This window comes from Rhinopithecus roxellana, chromosome 7, assembly GCF_007565055.1.
Source record: "Rhinopithecus roxellana isolate Shanxi Qingling chromosome 7, ASM756505v1, whole genome shotgun sequence".
NCBI lineage: Eukaryota > Metazoa > Chordata > Mammalia > Primates > Cercopithecidae > Rhinopithecus > Rhinopithecus roxellana.
In genome coordinates, this window is record NC_044555.1 from 124384138 (window position 1) to 124411815 (window position 27678).

At 39.7% G+C, this 27678-nt stretch overlaps 1 protein-coding gene across 1 annotated transcript in view; it reads left to right on the forward strand.

Annotated features, from left to right (window-relative positions):
• Window positions 1-27678, forward strand: part of OCRL (OCRL inositol polyphosphate-5-phosphatase) — a 51455-nt gene extending 23777 nt beyond the window's left edge. Inside the window, exons 13-24 of the mRNA XM_030933665.1 lie at window positions 873-984; window positions 2359-2468; window positions 4428-4563; window positions 10267-10377; window positions 11024-11189; window positions 11444-11679; window positions 19458-19481; window positions 22125-22241; window positions 23304-23388; window positions 24012-24139; window positions 24965-25076; window positions 25266-27678. Of these exons, the coding sequence (XP_030789525.1) occupies window positions 873-984; window positions 2359-2468; window positions 4428-4563; window positions 10267-10377; window positions 11024-11189; window positions 11444-11679; window positions 19458-19481; window positions 22125-22241; window positions 23304-23388; window positions 24012-24139; window positions 24965-25076; window positions 25266-25390 (1462 nt within the window). The 3' untranslated portion in view covers window positions 25391-27678. The remainder of the gene's footprint in view (window positions 1-872; window positions 985-2358; window positions 2469-4427; window positions 4564-10266; window positions 10378-11023; window positions 11190-11443; window positions 11680-19457; window positions 19482-22124; window positions 22242-23303; window positions 23389-24011; window positions 24140-24964; window positions 25077-25265) is intronic.

The following is a 27678-nucleotide window of genomic DNA, read 5'->3' on the forward strand; positions in this document are numbered from 1 at the left end:
GTAGAGTAATTGGGGAAAGAGGAGGAAAGAGTAGGGATATTCAACTATTTTCCATAATGTCTCAATAATTAGGATCATGTGGAATTCTATTTCACAGTGGTAAAGTTAAGGCCTTAAAATGTATGGTCATGAAGTTGCCATGAAATTCCATAAATTTATTTTCCCAGATTCCATAAATTTCATGTTGCATTTGAGATTGTCAGAATGACCCATTGGGAACTTGCGATCACTCAACAGGAGAGTCCATTTTGATGTGGTAATTTCATTGTCTCCCTTTGTGGGGCTCAGCACATCTAAGGGCCTGTTGCTGTTATTGGGAGCTGAGGATCCCATGGAATGCCAGTCTCCTTCCTGCCTGTAACTTGGGCAATGGTAGACAGATTAGGCTACACTAGAGAGCCCTGGACCTACTTTTCTTAGTGGGTCCTGCCTGGGAGAGCTGTCACTCAGACCATGCAGACCTTAGTGGAGAACCTGCAGAACTTCAGGGCTCTGAGAGGCGGAAGACGTTCAGATTCTCTTCCCCTAAAGACCTGGCTAGTAGCCAGGCAAAATTTTGAAGCTAGTCCAGCAAATAAACTGCATACTTCTCAGTCCATTAACTCCTTGGCTTCTGAATCCCATACATAATATTTCCCATTTTCATTCTTCATGTGTAGAGTCCTGTTCTCCCACCTATTTTGTAATCCCTTGTCTCTCTCAGGTGTTGATAGTAGTTGCCCTCAAAGGATTAGTTACAACTTTAAACCCCTTGTGAGGTAGTGGTTAGTGAGCGTTTGTCAATAATCTACCCATTTTTCTTCTCTCCATCCTTCTCTGTTTTTTTATGCTAATCACTGCTACTTCTGTTCATATATTTTTTTGATCCTTAGTGTTGTCATTTGGTTGGGAGATTTGAATTATAGACTCTGCATGCCTGATGCCAATGAGGTGAAAAGTCTTATTAATAAGAAAGACCTTCAGAGACTCTTGAAATTCGACCAGGTAAGTAAAGTTTCATTTTAAAGGAACTTTCCTAGATGGGAGATGAGATTGTTAGAGTTATGGGAGGTATGTCTTACTCTAGGGAGGGACGGAAACGTCTTACTGTCTTGTGAAAACAGTGTAACTAGTGATGCATTGACTACATACAAGATTTGTAGTGCTTTCATTAAGTGCTTGGATGGGAGGAGGGAAGATAACGTTAGTGATAAAAAGTAAATATAACATTTATTCAAAACGTCTTTATCAAGAAAAGATTTCAGAGATTTGTATAAATGAGTTGGTGAATGGGTGGGGTTAATTGGAGAACACTTCCTGGAGGAAGTGGGCCTTCAGCTATGTTGATGTGGTTTGGCAGATGGAACAGGGAAAACTGTTCTATGATTACTTGGCAGACTGAGGAACAGCTTGGAGGTAAAAGAGGGAGGCCCTGTGAGGGGAATTGGGAAGCACAGAAAAGAAGTTTGTCTGGGATGAACAGCATAGGCTATGGGCTCATGGGAACTAGATGATAAGTTGAAGCTAACTGGTATTTAAAACCTGCAGAAAAAGCATTGAGTCAGTAACATTTACATAAAACCTGATATTCAAAAACCTGGTTTCCATATATTTGAAGCAGTAAATTTGCTTCAGAACCTGGCATGTGACTTGAATTTTTACTTCAACATATGGATACTGGCTGCTAAAAGTGAATGCTGCTTATTGAGGGAAGAAAATGTTTTGACTTCATTCGAATAATCTTTAAATCGTTATGAGAGCCTTTTCAACCTTCAGACGTAGCCAACATTCAGGTGATTTGCAGCAGAATGGTTTTTGTAGTGAGCCGTTCTTGTCTATGTCTACCTTCACATTGTGGTTGGCTGGCAAATTTCTTTGCTTTTTCTTTCTCTGTTCTGCCTCCAAAAGGGGTATATTTAGGATAAATTCTGAGTCTTATGTAACTCTGGTAAAATATTTGAGTGAGGATCTTTCAAAACAATTTGAAACTATTCGCTGAATTTGGTTTGTGGAATTATTCATTCAACATTTGTGTGCTTTTTCTTTAAATTAAAATTGCGCTGGGTGGTTTCTGCCCAGCTCCAAGGAACTTATAATTATTCAGATTTCGTTTTTCCATTTTACCTTCTGCCACTATTAGCAATAAAAGAATAGTGATGTGCTAATAACAAGCATCCTATCTGAGGGTGAGTTTAGATGCTATGGGAATGCTGAGATTTAATTCATAAAGTATAGAAGTTTTATTTATGTACCCTCACAACAGTTGTAAAGGCTGTGGAACTAGATACTTAGAAATGGGAACAGTGGCTTATCAACCTGATTATCTCTTATATTAAGATAGTGTTATCCTGCTTATTTGATGCTTCTTTCTATCTGTAGCTAAATATTCAGCGCACACAGAAAAAAGCTTTTGTTGACTTCAATGAAGGGGAAATCAAGTTCATCCCCACTTATAAGTATGACTCTAAAACAGACCGGTGGGATTCCAGGTAAAGTAATAACCATCTCACAGAAAAGGTTAAGGCTTGATCTTACTTCTGACCCTCCATATTGGTAAGGGGCTAGGAATTTTTTAGGCCATACCATAAGCAGATATAAAAACCTAATGGCTCAGTGCTATTGTAGAACAATAGGAGTGTTTCATTCATCTATACTGAAAGGTGAGCCTATCTTAGGGAAGTTATTACTTATATGTCAAGACTGTTGAAGTTTTATGGGTTACCTACAGTGCCTTATTTCTCTCACCTCAGCAGACTTAGACTTGCTTAAATTTTTGCCTTCTTGATTTTGCCTTTGTTTCTTACCTATTACCTATTCTGGCTCTTTTTTTCCCAAACTACTCAACTGTTTAACTCAGGATACCAGAAGGCAAAACAAAGCCATGAAAGGTTCTTCTGGCACCAGTAGCTCTCAATCCTTAAAAGACTTTAGAATCTCTTAGAGAACTTCAAAAAATACTAATGCTTGAGGGCCGGGCGCGGTGGCTCAAGCCTGTAATCCCAGCACTTTGGGAGGCCGAGAGGGGTGAATCACGAGGTCAGGAGATCGAGACCATCCTGGCTAACACGGTGAAACCCCGTCTCTACTAAAAAATACCAAAAAAAAAAAACTAGCTGGGTGAGGTGGCAGGTGCCTATAATCCCAGCTACTGGGGAGGCTGAGGCAGGAGAATGGCGTAAGCCCGGGAGGCGGAGCTTGCAGTGAGCTGAGATCCGGCCACTGCACTCCACCCTGGGCGACAGAGCCAGACTCCGTCTCAAAAAAAAAAAAAAAAAAAAAAAAAAAAAAAAAAAAAAAAAAACTAATGCTTGGACCTAATATCTGCCACAGCTGGAGAACACTGAGAACTACTGTTTAGTAGACCCTTTTGATTTCCTAATCACCATAGTAAAGTGCCCTCACTGTTCTTAGTGACTATTTGTCCTCTACCTACTATCTCTCTCTCTCTCCTTCCTTCCTTCCTTCCTTCCTTCTTCCTTCTTCCTTCCTTCCTTCCTTTTTCTTTTTCTTTTTCTTTTTCTTTTTCTTTCTTTTTCTCCTAGCTGGCTGAGCACAGAAACTTGAAAGACAAAGAATCCCCAGGGATGTTCAGCTGTTTTGAACTCTGAGAGTACTGGCATGGGGGTGGGGGGGAGTCGATATTCCTGTGCTCCTAGGTAACTGGCCAGCAAATGAAGTGACACTGTTAGATCTTGTACACTTTGCCATGTTTGTTTCACTCACCTGACTTTAGAGTCAACTGCATAGCTACTGATGAGAAATACGTGTGCCACCTTCTGGATCAGGTGTACAAGGTGTTGCTTGTTTTAATGGAATGATGAATAGGTTCTTTTTCCCTACCCTTGGTATTCTGTGGACTGATACCTGCTCAGACTTGCATGGTTTGATTTTATTTTGTCTCTATTAGAAGAAGCTAGACTTGTCCATAAATGTCTGGTTTAAAGGAGAAATAAATACTGTTATTCCTCTCCAAAGATTAAGCCCAGTCTAGGAAGAGAAGATTGGAATTTTAGACTTGATTAGTTATCTATCTGTTGTGAAGTGTTGTTGACACTCATAGAGGAAAGGAAAATGAAGTGTTCAAAATATAATCCAAATCTTCTGAGGATATTTTAAGGACGTGCTATTTTCTCCTGTGGTGACATTGTTGAAGATGTACTCCCAATCTTAACAGAACCATTAATTCATTAGCTATTCATTGAGCACCTACTTTACACCAGATACCATGCTAGGTTCTAGGAGTTCAGTGGCAAACAAGCAAATACAATCCCTTCACAGAGCTTGCAAAATAGTAGGGAGGATGATAGTTAGGGGTTGTTAGGGAAGGAGAAGTACATGGTTCTTTGGGAGCATGTAACAAGACAGCCTAACCCTGATCTAAACCAGTGTGGTAGGTATTATGTTCTTGTGTGGTATGTTCTCTTTATAACTCATTTCTTTACTTACAGTGGGAAATGCCGGGTTCCAGCCTGGTGTGACCGAATTCTTTGGAGAGGAACAAATGTTAATCAGCTTAATTATCGGAGTCACATGGAACTGAAAACCAGTGACCACAAGCCTGTTAGCGCCCTCTTCCATATTGGGGTAAACACTTGTTTGTACATTCACTTATTTGTGTGTTAAGTATCAATTACTAGAGGATTATTTAGACTCAGAGCAGATCAATAATTCAGCAAGCCATAAATGTTCCATAACCAAGTAACCATTTGCAGCATTGAAAGGTTAGTACCCCCAACCCTCCCAAATGCTGTCCGTATAGTTCTTAATGCTCCAGGCCTTTTAGTGACACAGATGTTTCTCATGCTACATAGTGGTTAGGTGGTAACTTGAGCTTCCTAAAGTAAGTATGCATAATGAAGAGTTAAAAACTAAGTTTTATCAGATAGTAAGGAAGGGAAACACCTGGAGAGAGATTCTGGGTGGAAGGGTAGAGACAGCAGGACCAAAGGCACAGACTGATCAGAATACAGCCAAATCTGCATATTGCCTTAAGGGACATAGTGTCATCCCTACACTTATTTTTTTTTTCTTCTTTCTTTTTTTTTTTTTTTTTTGAGACGGAGTCTTGCTCTGACCCCCGGGCTAGAGTGGTGTGATCTCAGCTCACTACAACCTCCTCTTCCCAGGTTCAAGCAATTCCCCTGCATCAGCCTCCCAAAGTGCTGGGATTATAGGCATGAGCCACTGTGCCAAGCCAATTTTTTATTTAACTCTGTTCTATCCTGGGCTGCATTAATGGCCAGTTATTTAATTTTCTGTCTGTATTGTGAGTAAAGTTTTTTTTCCCATTGTATTTTTAAACTGTGTGTTATTGGTATGTAGGTTATATCTTGTAATCATGCTGATTTAATTTGTTATAGCCAGTACATTTAGGTTATTTCTTGCGGATTTTTCAGATCTACAGCCCTATAATCTGGTGGAATGTATATAGTGCAGTGCTTAGTAGAATGGACTTTGTAGTAGACTTCTGGGATTTGCATCCCAGTTCAACCACTTTCTCACTGTGTAACTATGGGCAATTTATGTAACATATTTATGCCTCAGTTTCCTCCTCTATTAAGTGTGGGTAATATTGGTACACACTTATGAAGATTAATGAGTTCAGACATGTGAATAGTGTAATGGGATAGGTTTCTTTCCTCTGTGTGTGTGTTGATTTGGGGGGCTTCTGAGATAGATATCACCAACCTGTTTTATCCTGCTCCTGTTTTAAGGAAGAAAGACTTTGGGGCTTTTCATTTAAGATCAGAATTAGTTATTGGTCTTAGAATAGATTTTAAATTTTATCAAGATAGTCATGACTTTACTTTTGTCCATTTTGAAATTTTAAAATAATAATCATCAATAATAGTAACTGTTCCTCAGATAGCAGCTAGTAGCTGTGTGGCAGGCACTATGTGAGGCAATTTGCACACATCTGATTTACTCCTCACAACAACGCTTTGAGTTAAATACAGTTGATCCTTGAACAACATGGGTTTGAACTGCACAGATCCACTTATACCCAGATTTTTTCAACCAAATGCAGATGGAAAATACAGTATTCACAGGATGTGAAACCCACGTATAAAGAGGGCCAACTGTGGTACTTGAGTATGCGTGAATTTGATTATACACAGGCAATGCCAGAACTAATCCCCCACAGATATCAAGGGACAACTGTATTTCCCATTTAACAGATGAGCAGATGGAGAACAGCAAGTTTAAATAATTTATTTAAGAGCATTCAACTAGGAGGAGAGCTGAGATTCCAATCTTCAGTTGACTTAACTCCCAACTCTGTGCTCTTTCTACTACCCCACAATGCCTCTATAATTCTATAGAACTTGACAAAATATACCTTTAGATAACTTCTTTTAGCCCATCTAATTTCTAGTTTGTACTTGCAGGCTGCCCCTTTTTCTTCATTTGAATTCTCTTAATCCATTTTGAGACGGTATCTTTCCTCAAACACTAACTTCTTTGGTTAGATCAGCTATGATTGGCTTTTTTGTTTGTATTTCTTTTCAAAACCTTCGAATTTTTTGGTTTGTTTGTTTGTTTTGAGACAGAGTCTTGCTCTGTCACCCAGGCTGGAGTGCAGTGGTGTGATCTTGGTTCACTGCAAGCTCCACCTCCCGGGTTCACCCCATTCTCTTGCCTCAGCCTCCCTAATAGCTGAGACTACAGGTGTGCACCACCACGCCTGGCTAATTTTTTGTATTTTTAGTAGAGACAGGGTTTCACCATGTTAGCCAGGATAGTCTCAGTCTCCTGACCTTATGATCCACCTGCCTCAGCCTCCCAAAGTGCTGGGATTACAGGCGTGAGCCACTGCGCTCGGCCAACCTTGGGATGTTTTTAATACTCCATACACATTAATGCAGAGCTTCTAGTGGGATATTTACATTTTTTTCAGGCTTCCTGTGTATTTATGTGTATCTTTAATAAAGATCTGCCTTTTGAGTTTTTAATGATTTTTAAATTGTACAGCAATTACAAGTGCTTTTAAAAAAAATTAAAAGGAAATTTAAGCAGAATTGACAGATAAGGCAGAAGTTCTTCAATCCCTGTTCTGTCTCCTACTCCCACCTTTGCCTAAACCCCCATTCCCCAGCCAGGCCACTACCCTTAGGAGTTTATATCTTTCTAGACCAGTGCTGTGCAATAGAGCCTTCTGTGATGATGGAAATGTCCTGTATCTGTGCTGTCCAGTCCAGTGGCTACTAGCCGCAAGGGGCTATTGAGTACTTGAAGTGTGGCTATTGCAACTGAGAACTGAACTTTTTATTTAATTTAAAGTAATTTAAATTCAAATTCCCTATGTGGCCAGTCACTATTGTACTGAACAGTGCAGTTCTAGACCTTTGTATATGCTTTTTTGTTCACCTGTAGACAAAATACTGATTTGTGTGTGTCTCTATATCATAAACGGTCTCATATGTATGTGTTGGTCTACAACTTGATTTTTTTTTTTTAAATCAGCAGTGCGTCTTGGAGAACCTCCCATCTTATTACATAAAGACCTAGCTCATTGTACTTTTTTTTCAAATTCCTAGTTTCGTCAGTAATTTCCTTTACTAAAATGGATGTGTCAGGTCGTGAATTCTTTGGGATTTTTCCCCACCTCATTATCCTTGATTTGCCATTAAGTGATGTGATCATGATAACCCGCTGAGAAAAAGTTTGATTTTATTGAGTAATCACCCCATGTTTTGAATTCTTGGGCATGTTATGATTAGAGGCTTTAAAAACCACACTACATTTTCACCACCGTTGGCACCAATGACTGTTAACAAAGGAGCCGAGTGCACCGTGGCCAATTAATTTCAGAAGACTTTCTGTGGGCTGGCTGAGATAGAGCTGGGATAGGATTCCAACCCTGCACTTGGTACTGTGATCCGTTGCATTGGTTCTCAGACTTCAGTGGATGTAAGAATTGCTTAGAGAGCTTTAAAAAAAGTGTGGATGCATGCGTCCCCACCCCTGGAGACTGTGATTAGTAGGCCCAGGCAGCTGTGCTTTTAAGACATACTCAAGTTGATTCTGCCACATATCTGGTATATTGGAAAAAGTCTTACACTAGTCCAGATATCACCTTTGGTATTAACTGTGGCAGTGAGCAAGTTTGTTGATTGTTGTGTATCTTAACGTTCTCAACTCTCAGAACAAAAATATTCCTTGCTTTGGTAGCCTTCCAGGTTGTGAAAATTAAAAGACATGTGCAAAATACTTTTGGAAATTAAAAGTTGCAAAGTTTTGTGAAAGTATAAAATTCATCTTAACCTAATGCTATAGTATGGACCCTAGTGATGGTAAAATGATGTTTGATCCTCAGTTCTCTAAGAGTTACAGTTCAAATACGTGAAAAACTTCCCCAGTCTGAGATACTTGACTCAGCTTTGATGTTCTTATTTTCAACATTTAAAAAAATTTTTATTTTACTTTAAGTTATGGGATACAAGTACAGAATGTATAGGCTTGTGCCATAGGTATATGTGTGTCATGTTGGTTTGCTGCACCTAGCAACCCATCATCTAGGTTTTAAGCCCCACGTGCATTAGCTGTTTAACCTTAATGCTCTCCCTCCCCTCACCCCACTACCCCGAGTGGCCCAGTGTGTGTTGTTCCCCTCCCTGTGTCCATCTGTTCTCATTGTTCAGCTCCCACTTATGAGAATATGCCGTGTTTGGTTTTCTGTTCCTGTGTTAGTTTGCTAAGGATGATGGCTTCCAGCTTTATCCATGTCCCTGCAAAGGACATTTTTTTTATATTTTTTGAGATGGAGTCTTGCTCTGTTGCCCAGGCTGCAGTGTAGTGGTGCAATCTTGGCTCACTTCAACCTCTGCTTCCTGGGCTGAAGGGATTCTCCTGCCTCAGCCTCCCGAGTGGCTGGGATTACAGGCACCCACCACCAGGCCTGGCTAATTTTTTTTTGTACTTTTAGTAGAGACAGAGTTTCACCGTCTTGGCCAGGCTGGTTTTGAACTCCTGACCTCTAGTGATCCTCCTGCCTCGGCCTCCCAAAGTGCTAGGATTACAGGTGTGAGCCACTGTGCCCAGCGTGATCTCATTCCTTTTTATGGCTGTATAGAATTCCATGGTGTATATTTACCACATTTTCTTTATCAAGTCTTATTATTAATGGGCATTTGGGTTGGTTCTGTCTTTGTTATTGTAAGTAGTGCTGCAGTAAACGTACGTGTACATGTGTCTTTATAGTAGAATGATTTATATTCTTTTGGGTATATCCCCAGTAATACGATTGCTGGGTCAAATGGTATTTCTGGTTCTAGGTCCTTGAGGAATCGCCACACTGTCTTCCACAATGGCTGAACTAATTTACACTCCCACCAACAGTGTAAAAGCGTTCCTATTTCTCCACAGCCTCGCCAGCATCTGTTTGCACATCTTTTTAGAACCTTTGCTGCATGTGTCAATTTTTTTTGACACGGATTTTTGTGAAATTTCCTAGTCTAAAAAAGAAACCGATATCTCAAGTTAAAATCTGTTAGTTATGTTAATTTTGGCATTGGTTTGTATGAAGTTTTAATATTTTAAAAAAACACAGCTATATCAGGAAGCTGAAAGTGCTGTGTCAGGTGGGAATTTTTTTATTTATCAGTCAAGATGTGTTTATCCATTGTCATGGTTTTACTCTAGTCTAGGACATTTTGTTTCAGCCATTTTCTAAAATGGCTGTAGGCTCCATTTATTAATATATCTTTGCAGTGATATTATACTTCTTGGTATTGTACATAGAATCTAATAGAGTTAAAAGCTTTTTAATAATATTTTCTGCCACCTCACCAAGTTATGATTGTTAGAAACAGTAATTGCTGTGTTTCGACACCGTCATTTTGTACAGTGCAAGCAATCATTTTTACCACAATCACATTTTTTCCACTACCAAATAACTTAACAATGAAGCAAGAAAATGTTCTTCCCAAATATTTATTATTGCCAAGCTTCTTAACATAGGAGTTTAACTTTTACAGGATGTTAGCCAATTAATCTTACCTTTACCTTAAAGCGTGTGCTTCTATAATGCTTTGTTCAATTTATGTTTGCTTTAGAGACTCTTGGAGATATAAAAGTTGAGAGCATGTAAAACTAAAGCAAGGATCTGTTTTCTTTCAGGTGAAAGTTGTGGATGAAGCAAGATATAGAAAGTGTTTGAGGATGTTGTTTGCACCACAGTTTATTTTAAATGGTTGCTGTAATGACCAGTTTTAAATTGTTAGATAATCTCCAAGGCAGATGAGCTAGAAGCATATAAGACTCAAAAGAGGATACATTTTCTTTCAGGTGAAGGTTGTGGATGAACGAAGGTACCGTAAAGTCTTTGAAGATAGTGTACGCATCATGGACAGAATGGAAAATGACTTCCTTCCTTCCTTAGAACTCAGCAGGAGGGAGGTGAGCAAAAATACATGATCTCCCTGTCTACTGCCCACTGTGGTTAGCACAGAAGAAACTGCTGCTTAGAAAAGGCAACATAGCACAGTGGTTAAGCCCATGTCGCTGGAGTCAGACTGCCTCCATTCCAGTCCTAGCACTGCTGTTTAGTAGATGCATGACCTCAGGCAAGTGTCTTACCCACTCAGAGCCTCAGTTTCCTTTTCTGGTTTAAGGGGTAGTTGTAAGGATTACATGAGTTACTACACGCGAAGCTCTCAGAACAGCACCCGGGACATAGTAAGCCCTCCGTTGTTAGCTGCTCTTGTTTAATATTTCAGAGTTGCTAGTTAATTTATATCTCAGAAACCAGGACTTGGTCACAGGATGAATACTCTGAACCAAGGTTGGGTTACCCTCTTAGGATCCTAGGAATGATCAGAGTAGCCTGGAGAAGTAGCAGGAGCCACCTAACTCCTTCTCTGCTGTTGTGAGTATAATAATACATGCAAGTGGATGGTGTGAAGTTGGTTCAGTTGGTGAATGTCTATGGCATTTGCATACCTGCTTAACAATTACCTTACTCCTCATATCCTCTATGGAATAATCCAACTGACTTACTTCCCCTACTAGTGATGCATGTTTGTGTCTGTCTGTTATTCCCCAGTTTGTGTTTGAAAATGTGAAGTTTCGGCAACTACAAAAGGAGAAGTTCCAGATCAGCAACAATGGACAGGTTCCCTGCCATTTTTCTTTCATCCCTAAACTTAATGACAGCCAGTACTGCAAGCCATGGCTTCGGGCTGAACCTTTTGAGGGCTACTTGGAGCCAAGTGAGTTTTCCCTTTACCATTGTCTCTGCTGGTAATGTCCTCATGACTCCCATCCCCTTGGTCTAACTTTCTGTTTTCTAACCACATGTCTCTTACCTTTACTGTCATATTGGTGATACCTCTTGTATGTGTCCTGTCTCTTCCCCCTCATTGCTTAATGATTTTTTTAGAGGACACTTTTCTGTTGGTTCTTATACTTTTTGCTTTCCCACTGGAAGTTTTTCTATTACCATGTATCATCTCTTACATTTCAGATGAGACAGTGGACATTTCTCTTGATGTGTATGTCAGCAAAGACTCTGTAACCATCCTGAACTCGGGGGAAGATAAGATTGAAGATATTCTCGTCCTTCACCTGGATCGAGGCAAAGATTACTTCTTGACCATCAGTGGAAATTACCTCCCAAGTTGTTTTGGCACATCCTTAGAGGCTTTGTGCCGTATGAAAAGACCAATCCGAGAAGTTCCTGTTACCAAACTCATAGACTTGGTAAGAACTGTCCCGAGACATAAACCTCTTTTACATTTAATTTTCATAATACTTAAGTGACATCCTCTTTATCTTTGTGCTTTCTGTCTTCTTTTGGCCACGGGGGATGTCAAATGATAAAGAAGCATGTTACTTTAGTACTGTTTTGATTAGATTAAGCCTTAGAGGAAAGAGGGGGGACTAATCTGCAGTTGGCTCTTGTTGGGAGTACAATAGATAATACTAAGCTCACCAAATAAGATTAAACACTCCCCTCTCAAAGATATAATGCTTATTTGTTAAGCTCTTCATACTCTCAAGTCACTTGTGTATAAATTAGCATGTACGTGAGATATGCTAAGTGGGGCAGGCAGAATTATTCTCATTGAGCATATGAGAAAACTGAGGCACAGAGACATTAATGTGCCCAAAGTCAGATACCATCAGTTAGTAACAAATCTAGCACCCATATTTCCTGGCTCCCAGTTTAGTATTCCTCACTAATACCACATTATATCTAATCAGAGTAAAACTTTGCTGCTTATGGAAACATAAAACTATACTGCAACCCTGGAGTACCTGAATCAGAATCCCTGGGGGCGCTTATTACAGGTACCCTCACTTCTGGCAATGGAATCAGAATCTCAGGATGTGGAGCCTACAAATCTGCATTTTATCCACATTCCAGATGCTTATAATGTACATTGAAATTTGATGCTTATTTAATGTGATGTGCTTAAGAAAGAAAAGGAGGTTGATTTTCCCACCTCTCCCGCAAGCCAAGCTATAATATTAATGTTTTTATGAAGGAAGTACTTACTATCTTCAGTAACATAAATTGATTTAGTAATAAAGTTCATTGTATTAAGAAATTTCCTTCTAAATGAAAATATTGTTGGATTGTATGCAGAATCTCTTTGGGCTACAAAAGTATATTCTTGGTTTTTTTACCAAAGAAAATTAGGTTAGGTGACAGCATACGTTATCCTTACTGTTAGTATTCACATGGATCCTTTAGGCCTAGCCAGAGCGAGTGATTGTGTCTAGCAGGGAGGTCTAGACCCGCCGGCAGGCTGCTGGCCTGTCTGAGTCCGATCTGTTCTGTTGCCATGGAATTGTTTTAGCTGTGACTCAGATAGCAGATTAAAACACTGAGTCCAGCCCCGGCATTATTTCTTGGAATTATACTTATTTCCCTGGAGCCCTCATGGCTGAGTATATTACCTCTGTTTGAGAGAGAACCATTTTCTTCAGAAATTCATATCCTACCGTTCTGCTGTTTTTCATGATAATTGTTTTTCTCCTAACATTATATTTCTGTCTTTCAGATTTTAGTATTTCACCTTTTAGAATACATTTTAGATGATGAAGTTGTTTTTCCTTATTTCTCCTACCCCCTTTCCTTCATCTCAGACATAATTTCCCAGCTTTCTTTGTTTCAGCTTTTTATTATGAAAAATGTCAAATGTGCAGAAAAATGGAAAGAATAGTACAACACACCCCCACATGCCTCCTGTACATATATACACACAGATGTTTTTTGCTGTGTCATGTAAAATTAAGTGGTAATATGTCACTTCACCACTAAACACTTCAGCCTGCATCTCTTAACACAAAGGGCACATTTAAGCACAATACCATTATTATGTATAAGAAAACTAACAGTAATCCATAGTATCATTTAACATTCAGTCCATATTCAGATTTCTTCAGTTCCAAGAATTTCTGTTACACCTTTTTTTAAACCAAAATCCAATCTGGGTTCATATAGTATTTGGTGAGGTCTCCAAAGTCGCTATTGGAGTACTGCAGGTCCCACTTTCTTTAGTGACATTGACTTTTTTAAGAGTCCAGTACAAATGTCCAGTCAAGGGTCCACCGTTTTCTAAATTCGTCTGGTTGTTTCTTCTTGTTCTTTTTTTTTTTTTCAAACTTATCCCTTTTATACTCTCTCCTTCCGCCTACATGTAAACTGGAACCTACCCTTATTTTTGATCAAAGTCAGTGAAGATATTAGAATATCTTTGCCATTAATATGAAAAACTGCAAAGCCATTAATATGAAAAACTTGGCAGTTTTTCGTATTCTGGGATTGGCCAGAAGAGGCTCAACCAGCATAAAGTTTTTATTTTATGTAAAGTATACTATCAGGTAATTTTACCATGTTTGCTCATGAATAGAAAGGAACCAAAATCATTAGAGGAATGAATGGCTCTTTGGGAAGCCTTTTTCCTTCTTTTTGTGCACAAGTGATTCAGGGTTAAAATAATAGAACCCTGATCATTTTTAATTACAGAATTTCTGAGTTTTTATTAAAATGTATGTGTGTGGTCATCATTTTTCTTTTAAAGCTTTTATTTGGTAGGATTTAGGGTTCTGATTCTTTTCACAGTCTGTTGCATTTCAGTGTTATTAAATTCCTGTATCTCATTGATGAGGAAATTATCTATACAGGTTGATTATCTGTTATCCAAAATGCTTGGGACCAAAAGTGTTCAGATTTCAATCTTTTTCAGATTTTCAAATGTATCCATTATGTACTTAACAGTTCAGCTTCCCTAATCTGGAAATCAGAAATCTGAAATGCTCCAGTGAGCATTTCCTTTGATCATCATGACAGTACTCAAAAAGTTTTGAGTTTTGGAGCATTTTGGATTTCTAGATTGGGGATAGTCAACCTGCATTAGTGTGGAGCAGTAAACAAGAAATCTGAAAACAATTAGTACCCCATCTTTAATACCTTCCCACTCTATTGTGACTTGATTTTGACCTTTGAAATGATTCCTCAGGTATAGTATTCATGTTTTTTTTCCCAAGACCCAATATCATATTTCAAATCTCATGAGATGATGCTATTAATAATGGTACCTGCCCTCTGTTGTATTATTTGCTCTGAAATTTTGTTGAAGCCAGAAATGAGTTCAATGTATGTGTTGTCTCTCTATGTACTGTTTTAGAAAGATCCTTATGCACTGTTTTAGAAAGATCCTTATGCCACACCATCTTCCCACCAAATACAGAGTGAAATAACTGACATAATTATTTTTTATACTTCCAGCTCTTTTCATAACAGTGACTTTGCCACTTCTAGAATAGTTGGGATTAGCACAAGTGGGAAACGGATGAAAATCTACCATTTGTAATCATCTTTATTCTTTTTCAGAATTAAGATAGATTTTTCTGTTATATTAACTAGAATATTAAGTAGCAAATAATCCTCAATGTTGATTCATTACACACTGGATACAAAGTATTATGGAGTTCATGTGAGTTCCCATAATTTAGTGGTGATGAAAGTATATTTACATGTAAAATATGGCTAAACTTTAAGTCATGGTTAATAGGGAGTTTGGTTACAGATAATCTGAACATTGACCACCTTTACTGGCTAATGTCTGGTGTGCTTGGTAAGTCAGCATTTTGGAAAGTCATTTAAAATGAGTATTATGGAGGTTGTAGTTTGTGTTAACAATAGGTTCCTTTCCTGTGTTATTTATTAAAGCCCTTATATGCTATAAAAGCTTATTGACTGACCAGCTAATCCCTGTAGAAATCAGAATCAGCCTGTTTTCATTTTAACGAATATTTAATACATGTAACATTAACATGACTGAGAAATAAGTTTAGCACATAAGAATAAAGTGAACTAGGAAAGGGATTTGGGGTTAGTTACAGAAGTATTTTCAGTCAAGTCCAAGTACTTAGGAAACATGTATTAATATAGTGGGTGAGCAGGCTCTTCCAGGCATAAGGGACATCTTAAATAAAGGGTAGAAGGTGAAAGTGAAAAGACTGTATGAAAAACTGTAAGATTTCCCTGGTACAAGTAAAGATCAAAGATAAACATGTATGAAGCTGGTTAGGGAGAATGGGGCAGGTGGTAGAGAGTCTTGAAGTCAATACATAAGTTTATACTTGAGCCAGAGGGTATCTAGAACCATCAGAAGGGTTTGCTGATTAGTATGAGGTTGCAAATTGATATAGTTGGAAGAACATTCTGGTGTTGCTTGTAGAATGGACTAATTGAAAGGAGACAAGACTTGAACTTGCCAGATGTGGCTAAGTTGTAAATACAGAGATGAAAAAAGCTGAGGGATGGGTGGAGAAACTGTATTTGCTTGGGGACATATCTGTTGGGAGAACAATATTAAAAATTTGAAATAACAGGAATAACTTGTTAATTTGTCCATAGTTTTTTTTTTTTTTCACTATGTTTTTACTTTGTCTTACTAATCTAACCATCCATTTCTTACTCTATTAAGTATATGGCTTGTATTTCTTCTCTATTCATATGAACTAATCCTTTTTAGAACTTCATTTTCCATTCAGTTTTCGGCTATTTATTTATTTATTTCTGAGATGGATTCTCACTCTGTTGCCAGGCTGTAGTGCAGTGGCACAATCTTGGCTCACTGCAACCCCCGCGTCCCAGTTCAAGTTATTCTCCTGCCTCAGCCTCCTGAGTAACGGGACTATAGGTGCGCACCACCACACCTGGCTAATTTTTGCATTTTTAGTAGAGATGGGGTTTCGCCATGTTGGCCAGGCTGGTCTTGAACACCTGACCTCAGGTGATCCACCTGCCTCAGCCTCCCAAGGTGCTGGGATTACAGGCCTGAGCCACTGTGCTCGGCTATGCTTTTTATTTTTAAATGTGGATATTCTACCTCTAATTGACTCTTTTATATTATTTTAGCTGCATTTACCACGGGGAATATTCTTCTGAGGGTGAATGTTGGGGTAAAGAATGATTTGCATTGCATTTGCTATGTGCCAGTGTTGTCCCACTGGGGAAATCCTGAACTCAGTTCCCTTTTTAAATGTAATCCATGTATAGCCTTTTGCAGAGAGTGGGCATCTCTGCTCTTTAAAATTCGTTGGACTAAGTGATTCATAGTAGAAACCTTAGGATTATTATGGGAGTAAGTTGTTTACTAATAAAGGTTAAGTGACGTTTCTATTTTCAAAATTGAGACCAGGGTTTAATTCAATGTAATTTCTGTGTTGTTTCTTTGTACCTGTAACTAGAGAAGTAAATCTCTTGTCACTCCGTCCGTATTTAATCAAAGTCCTTTCGATTCTTCTTTCAGAGTTTTCTCTTGTATTCATTTGTAAGTGTATGTATATACCTTTTATTATATATATAATATACCCTTTAATATATATATACTTAGAAATTATATATATACCTATGTGTGTGTATATACATATATATATATGTTTTTAATTTTCCATTATTAAGATGTTTACCTTCTTCTGCTTGACCTACCTCAGTAGCCTTTGAATGATCCCCTTGTCTTTCTCACTGTCTCTCTCTCTCTCTTTCTCTGTCTCTGCCCTCCAATTTTTACTATTCAGGGCTGTCAGATTGATCTTTCTGTACTACTGCTTTGGGGCCTATCACTTCCTTGCTTAAAGGTAGTCAGTGGCTCCCCCATGCCTGCTGAATACAATCCAAATGCCTTAATCTGTCATGTAAGGTCCCCCCAAGGCTAACTTCAACATATCTTTTCAGATTTATTTCCCACTATTTTTCTTGGCATTCTCCATGCACCCCACAAACAGATGACTAACTTCTTCGTAATCTCAATTTGTGATTTACAGTCTCTGTGCCTTTTGCTTATTTCTGCCTCTTCCACTTGTAATATTCTCTCCTCATCTCTACCCTTTAAAATTCTGTGAGTCTTTTAAAGGGCTAGCAATGATCTGTTGAGAACTCGTATTCATGAATTATGACAATACCAGTCTGTAAACTCTGGAACTCCTCACCCCAACTCAGTTGCAAATCAGAGTCAGGGACAAACCAGGTATTTCTCCTTTATCCTCATTTCTCATTGCCTTCCCCTGCAAAGGCATTTTAGCACAATGCCTTGTACCGGAGGATGGCTGCTGCTTAAAGAAAACTTTTTGAGAGCCTGGTTTGACAGGTTAGTATACAGAATCTCTGTCTAGTTTTATTCATATCATGTATCAGATATTCATGGAAGGAAAAATATAAAATGTGTCAGATAGATTCTTCATTTGATAACACGTCCTAAATTTTACAAGAGGTTCTAGTCTAAAATTGTATCAGATGTTGGGTACTCAAAATCAACTTGACATTAAAAGGTATTGTAATTATAGTACTATAAATATGTACCTTATGGAGACTATTATTCTAATTACTTTATTTCATGTGATATTTAAGAGTCTAGGTAAACCCACAAAAGCATGTTTAATTCGTGAAGTATCTACCAATATTAAAACGCCTAATCCCCATGGATAACAGTCTGGGAGGAATGCATTCAGTATTACCACTAGGAATGCCAGGGAACACATGCTTTTCCTCCTCCCTGTCCACTCCCAGCTCCCGTGCATCTCAGACAGTAAGATTGGGATTTCTCCTTTTACCTGTAAGAACTGAGACATGTAATTTAGACTTGAGTGCTTAGTGGTCCATAGTCAGATTTGAAACAATCCAGGTTGGGAGTCACTGGGGAGGTATGAGAAACCTTGAGGGACCCAGACCTTCTGCTGGCATACTGCCCCATCACCCTTTGGTTTTAGGCTGCTTCAAGGTAAATATTACTATCCCTGTTTTAGAGATGAAGAAACTGAGGCTCTATGAAGTTTGGTAACTTGTGCGAGGGCTATACAAAATTGCCAAGAGGTGGAACAAAGATTTGTACCCAAGCCTGTCCAACACCAGTGCCTATACTCTTTCCATTAACCATGCTGTCTTTTAAGTGGGGTTTCTCACTGTCCTTAGCCTGTTATGGAGAATACATTCTCACAGTTTTCCTCTACCTCTCTGTCCAGGAAGCAGTCACATTGTCCTTTTTGAATTGTCTAACAGAACATAGTGATAATGACTGTGGAGTTGGTCAGACCTGGGATCCAATCCTGATTCAGCCACTTACTACCTAATAGTGAGTGTGGCCTTGGGAAAATAATTTAAGCTTTCAGAGCCTCAGTTTCTTCATCTGTAAAATGGGAATAATATCTACTTTGGACGTGTGTACAGATTAAATGACTGTATATAAGCACTTTGCACAGTTCCTGGTATATGACAGATGCTTCCTAAGTGGTGGTGGTAGTTATTGCTGCTATTGTTATTGGATTGTAATAACAGCCTAAAAGACAGGAAGATTAAAAAGATACCTTCTTACCTATCCCCTGCCTCTCTTTTTTCTCTTATACCCAATAGGAAAATAAAAATAGGGGATAATGATGGATCTTCTGATCTGCAAAGGTCTGAAATGAAATTCATTTATAGTTCAGAAGGGCCTTCAAATCTGGGCACTCTGAGGGCCTTTGAGGAGGGGAGTGGATACAAGGAGATAGAAAGGAATCTGGGATGCTGCTTAGGAGGCTGGCTGGCGTGAGAAGAATGAAAATGGAAAGTAGAGTGGTTTACCATCTCCTGCCAGATGGCCACTGTTGGGCCTACAGCCATATTCTTTCAGTGAGGTATGTACCTCAGTGCACCTGCCTCCAAGCAGCAGACAGGAAGAGACATTGGGGCATTTGGCTGGGTCAGTTGGCAGATGCCAAAGAGCACAGAAGTCTAGAACTGCAGATATTTATTGAGTGATATTCTCAAACTGCACAAAAATTTAAAATGTCTAGTAGAGAACTTTGTGTATGAAAAATGTATTTCATTTTCAACAATCATAATTTATTTGAAGAATTCAAAGCTGTTTAAAGCATGTATATCTGGTAAGATAGTGAGTTCTAATACTGATCTGTTTCTAATTCTGTAAATTAATTCTAATCATATTCTGTCTGTCAATGACTTTCTTTTCCTGCTCTGCTCTCAGGAAGAAGACAGCTTCCTAGAAAAGGTAATGCAATCCATTGGTGGTTATGAGAGTTTCCCTGTGCTTAACACTTAACTGTGGTCCCTGGAATTTGTCCCTAGGCGTTCCCATATCAGAGACCTCTGACTTGGTGAGACTCCCCTAAAGTCCTACCAGCTGTCCTTAAGTGTTGGAAGTACAGGAAACATATTTACTGTAGCAGTCAAGTCATTGAGACTCGGTACATAAAAACAGTAGGACTCAAGGTTCTAGATTTGTATTTTTGAAATGAGAAGTAACTACAGAGCCGTCTTGACGTATCTGAATGCTCATGAATTGAAGGAGGGTACCAGTTAGCTGTCCTCCATTTCCAATGACAATAAAACCAGAAGAAGTAGCTTTCTGTTGCATTAAGAATGATTTGAGGTTAGTGATCATAGCAATTAATTTCAGAAAAAAATACACAGATATGATTAAGAAATAGAGCATAGAATAGAATCGTGGACCTGAACAAGATCATAAAAGATCATCTGGTTCAGGCCTCTACCTTCAGACAGGGTAAGGTATTTTCTCCGTTCTAATAGATGAGACAACCAAGGCCCAGAAAGGTTGAAAAACTTCCTGAAGTCATATACCCTCCCCACTTGGTGGAATTTAATGCCTTTTGATGATGGGGATGGCATACTGTTTTCATGCTGTAGTTATTAACACTAAGTAAGGTTACAAAGTGTGGGCTTATCAGGCGCTGAATGTGTCTTGTTGAAAGAAGACAGAGTACCTTGGTTTTCCTTTGAAAATTAGAGTTCAGGATAATTTGTGAAATTATTCAAGTATTGTTTCTTGTGCATGATCTTTTCTCTAGACTTTGGAGACACAACTGTGGCATTCCATATTATCATACAGGAATTTGAAAATGAATAGTGGATGGTGTATGTAATCTACTGACATTTTATTAACCTTTTTAAACCACCAAGGTTTGAGACAGCTGTGCTTCCTAGCTCTTCCCTGTTAAGAGCAGTCCATGTTCTGTCTTTTTATCTTACACAGTGCCTTGTGTTGCCTTAATGCCTTAGTACAGGAAAAGCTCCAGTTGGATGTCAGACTTTTTAAAAAGTACGTGAATCAGTGCTGCATAATTTCTATATGGCAAGTTTGGAGGCATCTGCTAAAGAATCAGTACATGTGCTGCATTTGGTCCAGAGAGTTAGCAGAGTGCAAGATGGACAGTGTTTTGGCTCAAATACCATGTGGATGCTTGGATTTGATACTTGCAACTGGAAAGAAGTAAATGGATGAGCCATTGATAGACATTCTGGCAACTATTAGGAACATGAATATCAAGTGATAGAATCCCAGGGACAGAAAGGAAGCAAACTGAATGTGGAAAAAAAAAAAAAGAAAGATTTTAAATGGTAACCAACTGTCACACTCCCTTCTCTTTCTTATTCCCTTAGAAAGGCACAGCAGCTTTTAAAGGTCATCAGTGCTTGTTAAAGAACATAATGTTGAGAAGAGACCTCAGCTTGGCTGTGGTGTATGTGGTCTCTGTCAAAGTAGTGACATGCTCCTTTTTTTTTTCTTTTAAAGCTACGTGACTGGGGGTTGTGGATGGAATTCACAAGTTGCACAATGTCGGGCAAGAATTTCTTAGTTAAACATGCAGAATATATATGACCTCAAGCTAGAGGCGGGGGAGGGAGGAGGATGCAAAAAATTTGGTCATAGTTCTCTCCACTGGGATTTTTCTGAAGGCTACCTTCAGATGCCTTTACTATTTCAAACATTTTTTCATGTAATTTATATTTGACTACATGAACCTAAGATAACTGAATTTATTTCCTGGCCATTTCCAATTCACATATAGTGATTGATTTAATTTATGTCACTTCTGGGTTTTTCTCTTACAAAATTCTTTCAGAAGAATGTAACAGATAGTAGAAAGATAGATGAAAGGAGTAAAAGCCCCTAGAAATCTTGGCTGATCTGTTCCTAGAAAATGTAACTTCTGGACTCAGACCTTAGACTTTTCATGGTATTTCTGCCTCTTGGTTAGCTATATTCAGTTTACTATTTTTGGACCTTAAGGCTTATGAGTTTTAGTGCCTTAAGATTAGAACTTCCATCAAGCCTGAAATATTTACATATGTGGGTCTAATGTTGTGGAGAGTTGTCTTTAATTCCTGAAAACCAAAGAAGCTCATTTAAATCAACATTGAAAACAAACAACAGTATCTGTGGTAAGACCTGAAGGAAGAGTAAGTTAGAAATAAACAAAAACCTAAGTGTAGACCCTAATCTCTCAAAGTACTACATTGACAATTGTAATTTAATAGTCCCCCCAAGTCACCAGTGCTGTATGGACTCCACTGTGACTGTATCACTGGAGCAATGGTTCTCATTGTCACCTTTGAAAGGATTTAAACACAAGGCATCCACATAATAAACATAATAAACTCAAATGAAATGCAGAACAATTAAGTGAAGCATTTAGGAAAGGAGATTCTTTAACTGTGGGACTCGCTATCAAGTGCCTTCTGACCAGGGGTGTCCCCAGTGAGAAGAAATGGAAAATCTTAGGAGATGAAGATCACATTGTACCTGCATGACCAGAATTTGAAGGATTTTAAGTTATACACCAAAATCTTTATTCTGAGACCCCTTTGATTCTCATCCTTTTCCATCTATTAGGAGAAATCCCTTCTGCAAATGGTTCCTTTGGATGAAGGTGCCAGTGAGAGACCCCTTCAGGTCCCCAAGGAGATCTGGCTTCTAGTAGATCACCTATTCAAATATGCCTGTCACCAGGTAAGTGAGAGTAGACCTTCCCTACAACTTTGGAAGGTGTGTAAATACTATAGGAAATCATAACACCTCACATCAGCATAGCGCTTTTAACTTTCCCAAGCTATCTGCACACAGTGGCACTGTCAGATCAACTGGGTGAGTGGAAGTGTCCCTAGTCACAGATGTCACAGCTGAAGCATGCAAAGCTAAGTTACTTACTAAGACCAAGGCCTAAGTGTAGTTGTGGCAGAGCCAGGACCAAATTAAGAGCACCTGTCTCCTGGCTACTCTCTCGTTTTCCCTGGACAGCTGCACACCTGAGTCTATAATGCCTACTTTGGCTATGAGTCATGTAGGCATTAGAGATTTTAAAATCCAAAGCAGATTTTAAGCCCATTTTTTAACTTGGTCCTAGTTTTTCTTTTAAATCCTATCTAAAATACCACCCCAACTCATTCACCCCCAAAAGAGACATTTCTTGGGACTAAATTGAAAGGTAATGTTCTCTTACCTACCGAAGAATAATGTAACTTGAAAGCAAGGTTTAGTATGAGCATGCAATTTCCTCCTTCCCCAGCGTTCAGTAGTACTAGCATTTGAATGTGGTTATTCTGTTTGGACTCTGCCTTCTGCTTCTTGTCAAGAGGCTACAAGTAGGCCAGGCACGGTGGCTCATGCCTGTAATCCCAGCATTTTGGGAGGCCAAGACGGGCGCATTGCTTGAGCTCAGGAGTTCGAGACTAGCCTGGGCAACATGGTGAAACCCCATCTCTATTAAAAAAAATTTAAAAAGAGGCTAGAATTAGAACACCTGATTTCTTGCTCTAGCCATCTGGTCCCCTGCCTTATCAGGTGTAGGCTAAAACCTTTGGAAAGAACATTTTCTTATTTGAAATAACATTTCACATGGATTAGAGAAATGCTAAAGGAAAAATGTGCTATTTTCACACCTCCATTTGTAATTATTAACACACATACCACCCTTCCGTTTTGCTTCCTGCTGCTCTTCTGATCCTTGGGTAATCATCATAACCTCAGGAGTGATTATCTTGCCTGTTCCCTTCATTCTGACTTCTTTGGTAGGAGGACCTGTTCCAGACCCCTGGAATGCAGGAAGAGCTCCAGCAGATCATTGATTGTCTGGATACCAGCATTCCTGAGACAATCCGTATCCTTTGCGACCAAAGCGTAAGAAGCTGGATGAGTACTTGGTCAAACTCTTCTTCGCACCTATATTTGCTTTTTGTGGTTCTATATTTATTTTCTTTGTAATGTCTTTTATTATAGGATAACCACTGACTATCCACTTGTTTCTCATTTCTTTTTATGAACTTTTGACCTCTTTCCATATCCAGCTCTTACTAAAAGGAAGCAAGGGGTAGATAACAATGACTTAAAAAGCATGGGACATAGAAGCCACAACACCGGTACTATTCTCCTTCAGGTGATCAGTCACTCCTGCCACCACACGTACTGTTGACAGGGCAGGGAGAAGGATGGGAAACATGGGCAACTGGTTTATAGGACTGCTCCAGTGTCAGCTGTCACTCTGCAGGCTATATTCCCCTGACCCTGAAGCTGGGCCAAAGCTGCCAAGAGTCTTTGACCAATTCTGTAACAACTCAGCTGCAGGGCACTTGAATCAATAAAATATCAAACCCCCATTAGGATCAGTGTGCCCCAAATAAGAGGAGGAAAACAGTCCCTGCAGGATCTTGAGGAAAGGAGCCCGTCGGGGCTCTGTGTGGCCTTTCTCCTGGAGCCCCTTTCCCTTGACTTAAGTTGATTCAGCTGGCAGCAACCACTCTGTGGCTGAAGCACTGCTCATTTTCTTGGAAGCCCTGCCAGAGCCAGTCATCTGTTACGAGCTGTATCAGCGATGTCTTGACTCTGCTCATGATCCCCGGATCTGCCGACAGGTGGGTTCTACTGACCTCAGGATGTGTTTGACACAGGTTCCCCCATAGAGAAGTCGTCAGTTTTACAGAGCCAGATAGGCAGCCAGCTGTCTGGTAGGATGGGTCTGGATCTGTTATTAGTGGCAGGACACGAACATTTGCTACCCTTAAATTTTAGGTTGTGTTATTTCCTGTGATATTTGCCACCTTTTCCCCATTGGCCTATTTCTGTTTACAGAAAACCTAGTGGGGTGGATCCCTCTACTCTAGGGTAAATTGGTGAAGCTGATTGTACTTGGAATTCTGGCTGACATTACCAGGAAGGATGGGTGACACTTGGGAGGCTTTCTTCTTTTTCTCTTCTTGGTGTGTGTTTTTAATCCTGAAATGATTTTGATGCACAGTAGCTGAGAGTACCTGTGAATTGGACTAGTGAGTATTGGGAGGAGTCCCCATCCATGCTAAGTGACATTGTAAAGAAAACCATTCAAACAAAAAAGAACAGAAAACCATTCAGCTTGGTAGGTGCCGTGGCTACATGCCTGCGGAAATGGGAAAAGAGCAGATGAACACCGACCTATTGTGAGGCGGGGTGTGCGTGTGAATGTGTGATGACCACGTGGCCTGGTCATTGAGTGGACGGGGACCAAACAGCACGGCTGTTCTTACTTTGAAGTTATAATTTGGAAGGTGTTGTGTTGGCCATGAGGAGATAATAGAAGTTGACAGATGAAATGGGTCCTGCAAGGGTTGGATTATAGACTACTATTAATGGCAGCTGTAAGTTCCTCTTACTTTCATCTTCCACCTGTTTTTCTCACTGCCTACCCCTATTTTTAAAAACAGGTGATCTCCCAGCTTCCGAGATGCCATAGAAATGTTTTCCGTTACTTGATGGCATTCCTTCGAGAACTCTTAAAATTCTCTGAATACAATAGCGTCAATGCCAACATGATCGGTAAGAGTGCTTCATGCAGCATGGGGCATTTGTTGAAAATACTCTTCATGCATTGTATCCAGTATATACCTTACTGCGTGTGCAGGCACATGGCAGTCAATAGTCATTGTCCCCAGGCCCTCCAGCCCTGAGGTTTTGCTTAGGTTATGTCTGACAAAAGTTTCCGCTTGTCTTTCTGTCGTCTTCTAGCTACTCTCTTCACTAGTCTTCTCCTGAGGCCTCCACCCAACCTTATGGCAAGACAGACTCCAAGTGACCGCCAGCGTGCTATTCAGTTCCTTCTGGGCTTTCTGCTTGGGAGCGAAGAAGACTAAGGCTTTTACTATTCTCTGATATTCTAGAAGCAGACGATCTCGGGCTCCAAGTATTTCAGAATGATTTAAAAAGTCATGCCACAGGAAGGGTCTATTGCAGAATTTCAAGTTCTGTTTATAGTAAAAAGGAAGAGTGTTTCCTAATCCCTCCTTTACCATATCCTCCACAGCAAAATACTTTTAGACTTATATTGCCAAGCCAAAGTTACCATATTTTGGTGTTTTTGTGTTTTCTCTTTATAAGGCAAAAAGATCTGTATTTACACTCCTTTACCTAGGGATGTGTTTGTTGCCCTCCTATCCAATTGTCATGATTGTCCTTAGTACCCTAGGCCTAGATTCTGAGATGTTCCCATTCTGGGCCTACAAGCACTACTTGCTGTAGCTGAGACTTGTCTAGAGTCCTTTGTATAATGCACTTTGACCCACCCCTTCCCGGATCACTCCTTTGCACTGCACTCCCCTCGTTCTGTCACTTTGAACGAAGTCTGAGTGAGGCTAGTGACTCCTTGGGTGTCCTCAACATTGAATTCACTGTCTGCGTGCAGTTATTACATGCATTTGTGCATTTCTACTACAATGGCATCTTTATGTCTCTGTAACATTGGCCTTTTCATGGCTCCACACTGGGTGGAACCATATTCTCTTAGATCACATTTAGTAGCATAACTTTAGGGACTATTAGAGATGGCATCCCATCGATGTGAGAGAATCACAATCAGAATGGAAGCACTTTGAGTATCTGAAGAGTGAGAGCATTCGTGTTTGACAGGTCCTGCTTCCCACTATCCTTTTCCTATTGTTACTCAAATTTTACACAAGGACTAATCCTGGGTGTCTCTGAGACCCATCTCCTGCCTAGACATCCACCTCCAGAGCAACACTGGCCCCACAGTAAAAGAGGGAGTCTTGTACCTCAGGCAGGCCCATCTAGAGCTATTGATCCTTCCCACAGCAAAGGTATTGCGGATGACCCTTAGAATCCGTTTTCTGGTCTTGTGAAGTACCAAGGGCAGGTGTCACCTTCTTCCTCAGCGGGACTGACTGTGCTCTACAACCAGCTCCTGCACGTAAAGGGTTTAGAGACTCCCCTTGGCTCCCAGACCATATCCAGTGTTGTGTAAAGAGACTGGCCAACAGGACCAACCAAGCACCTTACCTCTCCCATCCAAGATGACCCTCTGAGCTTTTCATTTATTCAAACTCTGTGATACAGCCTTTTTAAAAAAAAATTCATCTATATTGGTTGATAAGCCACCAACCACTGACTGCAAAACTGCCTGATGCAATTGGTTTCCTCCTGGTTTTCTTTTGTTACAACCACCCTTACCTGTTTGCGTTAATTGCAAGGAACATAACGTACAGGCTCTGTGTACGATCCTGGGCATTGACTCCATGACATTTCTAGCATATCCAAGGCACCACCAGTGATTTCCCCCATTTCTTGAAAAAAAAAAAAAAAAAAAAAAAAAAAAGGTACGTATTTTGCAATACGGCTAAACGCTTTCCTGATTGAGAGTTAAAGCAGTAGGAGTCAAGTTACTGGTGCCACAGAGCTGGAGGTATGGTAGGTCAGGGGCTGGGTGTTGAACTTAGTTAATGGAAGACTCAGAGCAGAACAGGTTTGTCATCTCCGCAAGGCCAGAAAGTGACCACAAAAAGAGGCAGATAATAGACACTGGGGTAGGGTCATACCCCAGGGAAATACCTTTCCTGGGCTTGTTTTCTAGCATATCGTTGACCTGGGATCTTTGGGTGATCAAGGGTGTGGTTAGTGGAGGCTCTGTACTGCACGTATGCAGTATCCTATCTCTTTCTACATCAGGTCAAAACACTAAGTTGGTGTACTGCCTCGACCTTTTTTCAGCTCATCCTGGAACATATACAGGGTTGAGAATTTTAGACAATCTCTAGGTAGAGGAGACAAGACGTAGACCCAGACAGAAGAAATCTGCTTCCCTACCATGCCTATTCCAACACCCCACCTGTGATTCCCAAGTCCTCTAAGGTACTAATTTGTAGCTGCTCTGAAGTAATGATTTCAGATTCAACTGGTAGGGAAAGACTCTGCACCTGCTGTCTTAGGGAAGAAATGGTTTAAATCCATGTGGTGACATTGCGTTAGTCTCCCTTTCACTGTTTTCTTATTCTATAATTGTTTGTTATATTTCCCAAAAATGTCTTGATCACTAAGCAAAGCTGCTAGTGGGATTCTATATTTCGTGTCATCTTTTTTATTATAATTTATTGCAAATTTTTTTCTGAATAAATATATGTTGTGTGAAAAA